At 54.9% G+C, this 8,193-nt stretch overlaps 1 protein-coding gene across 1 annotated transcript; it reads right to left on the bottom strand.

Annotated features, from left to right (window-relative positions):
- LOC118833172 lies at window positions 1–7,746 on the bottom strand. The gene is made up of 6 exons (XM_036740563.1): window positions 7,724–7,746; window positions 4,612–5,353; window positions 4,371–4,407; window positions 3,927–4,002; window positions 2,648–2,749; window positions 1–580 (listed from the first exon to the last, which is right to left on the bottom strand). The coding sequence occupies exons 2-5, from the start codon at window positions 5,284–5,286 to the stop codon at window positions 2,677–2,679; spliced, it is 861 nt and encodes a 286-aa protein (XP_036596458.1). The 5' UTR covers window positions 5,287–5,353; window positions 7,724–7,746; the 3' UTR covers window positions 1–580; window positions 2,648–2,676.
- Between the last annotated feature and the right edge of the window lie 447 nt (window positions 7,747–8,193).

The following is an 8,193-nucleotide window of genomic DNA, read 5'->3' as shown; positions in this document are numbered from 1 at the left end:
TTCAATTGACCAACAAGCTTTTATTAAGTCTCTATTATATGTCAGGCACTGGGGAGATCCAAAGACAAGCCTCTCAAAAGTTGTCACCCTCAGTGGAAGCCAAGCCTGGCTCCTAAGTTTCTGGTCTTTGGGATGGCTTGTAGGAGGGCACAAAGAGGCAAAGGAGAGAAGAGAACTGGGGAGATGGTCATGGGGGGTTCTTGGTGGGGGAGGATGTTACTGAAGGAGATCTCTGAGCTCTCTCCAGATGCTGAAGAAACAGAGGGGGGGTCATAAAGAGCTGGGGCCAGGGGGTGGCAGATCGCAGCCTTACTGCACCTCCACAGCTCTAGATCCTCCCATGGTGGCAGAGGGTCATCACCCTTCCCCAGCCCAAGATCCCAAGGAGTTGCCAGGGACAAAGGATTCAAGAACAGATGAACAAGGCCTACAGGCAGGGGCCTTTCCCTCAGGAGGCTCACAGGTTCCAACAGCTGGGCAGGTGTCCATCACAGGCTCAGCTCTGTTGCCTGGCGAGCCACCAGAAGGGCCCGATTCCAGCAGTAGCCACAAGGCTCTGACCTAGCAGGTCAACTGGGGGCTGGGGAGGGAGGGGGAGAAGAAAAGAGCCGTAAGTGTCTCCCACGCCCATCACAGCCACCTCAGGGATCTTCGAAGAGCAGCCAGTGTGTACTCAGCTGAGGCAAAATGTTTGTACATGCTACCCATGGCTTCCTCCCCTCTGGGCATCCCTCTTCCAAGAAGCCATTTTCTATTCTGCCCACTGTCAGGTCCTGTCTCAGCACCCAGCGTTTCTTGGTTTATGTTTTATATTTACTCATCCTTCATTCTCCCTCAGCACTACATAAGCTCCCTGAGGGCAGGGACTGCTTCACTTTCGGCTCCAACTCCTCACGGAGGACCAAGGCCCAGTGCCTGGCACCCAATGGGGTATCACTGTGGCATACAAATGGATTGGATGGTCAGTAGACCCGCTCTTTCTTCTGGGTTCTGCCTCTAACCCTGCTGGACCCTTCCCCTCTCTGGGCCTTGCTGCCCCCCCCATCCTTCTCTATAGAACAAAGGTCCTCAAAGTCCCTTCTAGCTCTGATGGGCCAAAATATTTCCTAGCGCCTGCTGTTCAGGAGGACTTTGGCCTTGGCTACATTTGGGGGAGCCAGAGGCTGGGAGGAAATCAGTTCAGGTTTCTCGGGCACTCCTAGTCTGCCTTATCTATTGTCCACTCCCCAGACCCACTGAGAAGCCCAGCCCAGCAGGCCTATCTGGGATTTGGGGAAAATGTCCCTATCCATCTCTTTCCCTCCTCTTTCCTCTCCTTAGTCCAGGCAGCAATCTCCCAACCAGTCTCCCAATCCTAGATGTCTTCAAAATAACAGGAAGCTGTCCCAAATGGGCCCCCCTTTGCCTGACTGTTCTCCAATCAATTATTGACCAGCTTCAGTCCCTCTTTGAACTAGGACCTGGGAAAAGGATCCTAAAAGAAATGAAGGAAATGGGCCTCATTCTTGGCCTCTGAAATCACTGAGGATTCTGCCCAAAAGCCTGCCTGTTCTCTCTCTCATACAATCTCTTGTGTCTCTCTCTTGTCTCCCTTTCTCTGTTTTCTCTTGGTCTCTCTTTCTGGCTCTGGCTCAGTTCCTCTTTCTGCCTTATGTCACAATATTTCCATCTAGATCAGCCCCCCTGTGCCCAAGTCTGGGGGAGTAGGGTGTGGCACCAGCCATGCCAGGGAAGGCTCCCGGGTGTCCTCTCAACTACTAACCAAGCCCCAATTTTCCTAAGCCCATGTCACCTCCCCCTAGGCCCCCCACCTCCCTGACCTGAACTACTCCTCATCATCCACACAAAGAAGAGATGACTTTCTTCCTGCCTCATTTATTTTTTCTGGGTTTGGGTACAGTGGGGTGAATCCCAGGCTGGAAGCTGTCAGAAATGGGGGCGCGGTGGCTCAGAAGCCCCTAATGCTCCCAACATCAGGGGAATATTCTGTTTTGTTGAAGGCCATGACATCTCATCCCAAGGGGATGGGGGTAGGAGGGAACCTTCGGGCTGAAGTTCCAGGTTCCTCCCTCTCTCTAAGCTGGAAGGGGCCAAGTGGGCAAGCAAGGGTGAGTGAGGACCCTCTTCCCTGATCCAGGCTCAGAACAAAAGTTAGGCCCTTCCTTCGGTGGTGTGTGTGTGTGTGTGTGTGTGTGTGTGTGTGTGTGTGTGTGTGTATGTATGTATGTATGTATGTGTGTGGTGTGCATATGGGTCCCAGGGGACATGTGTTTGCCCATGTGTTGCTTGGTGCTACTTCATTTATGGACAGATCAGGGCCGGGCCAGCCCTCATGTCTATACTCATGTGTGTACCAGGACATAAATGCTGAGGCACAGCACCTAGAGGGTTCTTGCCCCGCCCCCAATACTGAGTCTCCCCGCTCTTCTTGACTTGGGCTAGAGAATCAGGGTGCCTGGATTCTAGCCCTGCTTGTGCCTCTGACTAAGATGCATGACCTGGAACAAGTCAATCCTGGGCTCTGTGCCTTAGTTTCTCCATCTATAAAATAGAAGTGGGGAGGGAGGGAAGGCTGATCTCTGAGACCCCTTCCAGCTCAGTCTCTGGTCCTACCTTGCCCCAGTTGAAAGGGAAGTCAAAGTCTCACCTGTTTGGGGACTTGTGGAGCCCAGGTCCTCAGTTCCACGTAGAGGCCCTTTCTTTGAAGGCCACTGTCCTCCTGTCAGAAGTCCTGGAGCTGGGGTCTTGCCTGTAGCAAGGATGGAGGAGGGTATCAGTGAAGCATGCATTTCTAATGACCCTCCACACCCCTGTTGTGGGTAAGGAAGCTGAGGAGGCCTAGCACCTGGACCTCTGAAGGCACCCGACCCCCTGCTCTCTCCCTTCCCTCACCTGGGGCCACTCACCTCAAGCTTGTGACTCCTCCTTCCCTCCACTGGCAAATGTCTCTGAGTCAGACAGGCTACAGGGTGGAGAGGAGTAGACAGGGGCCTCCTCTGCTTCTGGGGGAGTCCAGACTAGGTTCTGGGGGGGTAGGGGGGGACTGCAAATATGGGACAGCACAAGAGTTTGGAGAGCACAGCCAGAGGAGGCAGCAAAGATGGTGGTGGTGGAAGCAGCACCAGTGGCGGTGGCGACAGCAGGGGACAGGTGTGGACACACTCACACACAGATACACACAAATTGAAGACTGGAAAAGAGCTTATAGATCAGTGACTCCCCATCCTCCTCCATTTGCCAGAGCCAGAGGAGGCCTAAAGAGAAGGGACTTGTCACACAAGCATACACACAAACACATCTGAATCCAGAAGCAGGGGCAGGAAAGAGAGGAGAACATGGGGCAGGGACCGAACCTGGGGCTTGGGCCCTCAGGACATTGGCCTAGGATGTTCCTGCTCTTCCTTGGGGTGAGGGGGCGGCACGTGCAGCAGTTAGGGGCCCCTGCCCTAGACTAGGCACTGTGCTGGAGACAAGGGGAGAGGAACCCTGAGGTTAGCTGGGAAAGGCAATCTGCTCAGAGCACAGGCCAGAAAGGCAGAAACGAGGCCAGCATCCGAAAGGAGAGGGAAACAGAGGCCTCAAGAGAAGGGACTTGTCCAAGGTCACACAGCTAGGGTTTCAAGGATTAGTGGCATGAAAAGAGGAGGGCCAAGGATATGGGATAAGAGAACCAGAGAAGTTGGGCTAGAAAGGGTCTCAAAGATTATCTAGTCAAACCATCTTCTTTGAAAAAGGAGAAACTGAGGTCCAGGGAGGAAAAAATGACTTCCCCAAGATTACAGTTAGTGAGAGGCAAAGCCAGGCTTTGAACTGAGATCTTTGTCAACCAGAACTCTGGCTTTTCATTGAGAAATGAAGGAAAGAGTGAGTGAGGAAGGCACCTGGTGACTGGGTGGAGAGGGTGGAAGCATTGGGGAGTCTCTCACCTCTCCAGCTGCTCCCCAAGTGGGGTCAGGGCTTCTCCAGGCTTCGGGCTACTGATGTCCCTGAGGCTGCAGTTCTCTGTGGGGGGGGGAAGGGAGAGGGTAGGGATAGGGCTCATTGGGAGCTCAACAGGAGAGGGAGTAGGGGGCAGGAGAAGCGGTCCTCCATCTCCCCCTAGAAGGCTGGGGGTCCTAGGGAAAGTAGTGCCCATACACGTGCCTAGGCCTGGCAGCCCCTGGGGAACAGCTAAGCTGGAATTCCTCTCCTCATAAGGAAACAGCCTCATTTTGGCTTAGGGGGAAGGGAGTTGTTTATACTACCCAGGGGAACAGTGAACAGTGAGTCAGTCTTTGCCTATAGAGGTGGGGATGGAGTGACAGACACACACACACACATACCACACCCACACCCACACCCACATACACCCCTGTCTTGAGCAGTCTTACCTTGTGTTAGCTCCAGGGTGCTGGCTCCTTCAGGGACCTGGGGAGTAGACATGGGATCAAGCCTGGGGAAGGGAGGGACAATGCCCTTCCCCTCAACAGTGGATGGGGCAGATGGAAATTTGGTGGGGTGTGGGGAAGCAGCAAAGGATTCATGTTCCCCAGTCCTAAGACAAGGGAAGAGGTAGGACGGGACACCTGGTTGTTTTAGGGTCTGGGGAAGGGCCAGGACAGGGATACTCACATGGCCTTTTAGCTCCTGATTTGGGTAGAGCTGTCTTCTTTGGCAAACACTAGTAGGATCAGAGGTTGGCAGGCCTCCCCAAGCTTCAGCAGCAATATCTCCCTTCTCTCTGGGACACCATTCTGTTCTCCAAAGGGGCCCCCCAAATGGCTCCGAGCCTCCCTTCTCACCCAGCTTGACCTCTTCAGGGACTTGCCTCGGGACAGCGTCCAAATCTTGGGTCCTGATGTGGGGCTCCCCATGACTGCCCTGGCAGGCTAAGGGCTGAGGGCAATCTGGGGCTGCCAGACTTCCACAGGCCCCCAGAGCAGGCTGTGAGCTGCCCCGTGCTGCGGCAGCATCTGCCACAGCCTTGGCCTTGGCCTTGGCCTTGGCCTCTAGCTGGTCCAGGTGGAGCTGAAGCCTGCACTGTAACTCCAGCCCTAGAGCCATGGCCTGGACAGCCTCGATCTCCTCATCCTCCTCTGCTGACCCAGGGATGCTCAGAGCCTCCTCCTCCTCCTGAAGGCAGTAGGCCCCTGCTTCTGTCTCTCCAGGGCCCCACACTTTTGGCTCCTGGGGGATAGCAGCTCTGGTCTCCCCTTGGTGGGAGAGAGGGCCAGGCTGCCTCCCAAGGCTCGAGTCCATTGGCCTTTCTGCTGCTTTTTTTCCTTCTTTCTTGGTCACCTCCTCCATTTTCTCCTCTTTTTTTTCCTCAGAGTTGCAGGAACCCAACCTGGACTGAGAAGGGTCTTTTCTATCCCTGGAGGATCAGATGGGGAGGAAGGGAATATGCATTTATATGGTGCCTCTTGTGTGCTAAGAGGCAGCTAGGTGGTGAAGTGGATAGAGTGCTGGGCCTGGAGTCAGGAAGACAAATCTGGCCTCAGAAACTCCCTAGCTCTGTGACCTTGGACAAGTCACTTTATCCTGTTTGCCTCAATTTCCTCATCTGTAAAATGAGCTGGAGAAAGAAATGGCAAACCACTCCAGTATCTCTGCCAAGAAAACCCCAAATGGAGTCATGAAGAGTCAGACATGACTGAAATGACTTAGCAACAACAAACTGTGTGTCGGGAGCTTTACTGATCACTTTTTACAAATATTATCTCATTTGATTCCCACAACAAGCCTGGGAGGTAGGTGCTGTTGCTAGTCCCATTTTACAGTTGAGGAAACCAAGGCAGGCAGAAGTGAAGTGACTTGCCCAGCGATACGCAGCTTGTAAGTATTTAAGGCTACATTTGAACTCAGGTCTTCTTGACTCCTTGTCCAGGGCTCTATCCAGCTGCTTCTACTCAAAGCAGGCCGGGTCACATGGCAAGTCACTCCTCAATAGCCAGTGCCAAAGCCCCAGTCCCAGTAGAACATAAGCTCCTTGAGGGCAGGGACTGTTTCATTATCCCTTGATATTTGTATGGAAAGTGCTTAGCACAGTGCCTGGCACATAGTAGGCACTAAATGTTTTTTGATTGATTGGTTCTTCACTCTATCCTTGGAAACTAGGGTAGAGCCTGGAACATAGGTCCTTAAACTGGATCCCCTCACTTTGCTAGGAATTTTCTGGCTTTTTCCCCAATGTGAGGGCCATGTCTGTGTCCCCCTCTGTACTCCCATCTTGTCATCCCAATGCAAAGTACTGGACTCAGTACTGACGGGGAACTGTGTGAGGCCTGAGTATCAGTGACCCGGACTGAAGAATTTACACTGTAGATATCTCATATATACAAAGGGGTTTGCACACATTGTCTCCCTTATTACATAGCAAGCTCCTTGAGGGCAGGGACTGTCTTTTGCCTCTCTTTGTATCCTCAGCACTTGTTACAGAACCTGGCATACATTAGAGGCTTGAGAAGTGCATGCTGACTGACTGCAATGAGGCGAGGGGCCAGAAGTTGGCCTAATTCCTCCTAAGTAGAGCCACTGCTTGGGGGAAGAGGTAGCAGAGTCATAACAGTAACCACGTGGCCCTTCGCCTTTCCCACCCTGTGGTTTTGGGTGGTAACCTGTACAGAGGCAGCGGCCTGGGGAGAGACGAACAAACTGTCCTAGTGCCTCCTCAGCTCTACTAACCACAAGCCTGGGTGCTGCTGCAACTGGGCAACAGCAGTGCAAAGCAGGGCAGGGTGCTTTGGGGTGAAGGAGGTTGGGGCGGCCTTGCCTTCCCTTCATCATGCTAGAGCCGCAAGGGGCCCTAAAGCTCTAGGGGAAACCAAGACCCAGAAGGGGGAGCTGCCCAAACCCCACAGCCAATCTGGGCTCACAGGCCGGGTGTGTACCAGCCGTGGGCTGGACACCAGGGAGCCACCACCCTGCCCACCTGGGGGCCCGGGCCTGGCCGCCAGGGGCAGGCCCAGCACGAGTACAGGCGGGGGCCGGGAAGGCCACAACAGAGGCATGGCTGGGCAAGGGGTACCCGGGAGGCCTGGCCGGCCTGGGGTGGCGGGGTCAGGGTAGCAGCTTCTCCCGGTGGGGGGAGAGGGGGCGTGGCCGTGCACTGGCTCATCCTTGGGGGTCCCACCTGATCCATCCCGGCACCCCCACTCCAGGTGCTTGACGGCTGGGCGCACGCCCCTCCCCCACAGCCCAGCCCGGCACAGCCCAGCCCCACCAGGCCTCACGATCCCTACTCAGCTATCGCCGTGCGGCCGCCCGGTAACATGCTCTTAGCCAATCGTTTGCCAGCTGGGGCCAAAGGCTATTGGCCATTCTCACTTGGACCAATCAGCACTTCTCACTTATTTCTCAGCCAATCACAGCTCAGCTTTGCGGGAGTTGCCAGGCTCATTATGCCCTCGGGTGACGTCAGCGCCCTCTGTGCAAGCTTTTGGGGGGCGAGAGCGGTGGGGGGAGGGGGACTGGGAATGGAGGAGATGAAAGAGGGATCCAGTGTTCTCCATGGCAGCCTTAGCGGCGGGGCGGGGCGGGGGGGGGATGGGTGGGTACAAAAATGGGGAACGTCTGGGAGGGGAGGAGGGGCTGTGGGCGGCCCCCTATAGCCGCCCCCGCTTTCCACCCCTGGCTTTGTACAGACGCAGAAGCGGGCTGACCGACTCCCCCCCACCCCGGAGAGCTGGAAGGGCCTCATTTTACAGAGGAGGAAACTGAGGCCGAGCGAGGTTAAGTGACTTACCCAAGGTCACACGGATGGTAGAGACAGGCTCCAAACCCGGGTCCTCTCACTCTAGTAAAGCCAACGAGAGAATCGGATGCGACAGTAATATTTACAGAGAGAAGGTTCGATGGAGAGAGAAGGGGGAGAGAGAGAGAATGAATGATACAGAGGATGAGAGGGAAAATGAGGGCACCGCGATTACGGCCGCGGCTGCGGCGGCAAGAAAGGGACCCAGCACCCAGCGAGATAAGGGACAGGCTGGGCTGAGATAAGGCAGGAGAGAGAGAGAGAGAGAGAGAGAGAGAGAGAGAGAAAGAGAGAGAGAGAGAGAGGAGGAGAGACACAGAGAAGAGAGAGGGGAGAGAGAGAGAGAGAGAGAGAGAGAGGAGAGAGAGAGAGAGAAAGAAAAAGAGCGCCGCTTCTGGTCATGGCTGGGACGGACAGCTTTCTGAACTGAGAAAGGGGCTAGTCCTCGCCCTTAGCCCTCT

Source organism: Trichosurus vulpecula, assembly GCF_011100635.1.
Source record: "Trichosurus vulpecula isolate mTriVul1 chromosome X unlocalized genomic scaffold, mTriVul1.pri SUPER_X_unloc_2, whole genome shotgun sequence".
In the NCBI taxonomy this organism is placed as follows: domain Eukaryota; kingdom Metazoa; phylum Chordata; class Mammalia; order Diprotodontia; family Phalangeridae; genus Trichosurus; species Trichosurus vulpecula.
The sequence above is the reverse complement of the archived record's forward strand: the minus strand, read 5'-3'. Positions and strand labels throughout refer to the sequence as shown.

Excerpts from the sequence above, each read along its gene's own strand:
- LOC118833172 (XM_036740563.1), bottom strand. The coding sequence starts at position 5,286 with ATGGAGGAGGTGACCAAGAAAGAAGGAAAAAAAGCAGCAGAAAGGCCA. Across the intron at positions 4,408-4,611 it reads ATCAGGAGCTAAAAGGCCAT|GTCCCTGAAGGAGCCAGCAC; the intron begins GTGAGTATCCCT and ends TCTACTCCCCAG. Across the intron at positions 2,750-3,926 it reads CTTGGGGAGCAGCTGGAGAG|GCAAGACCCCAGCTCCAGGA; the intron begins GTGAGAGACTCC and ends TCCTTGCTACAG.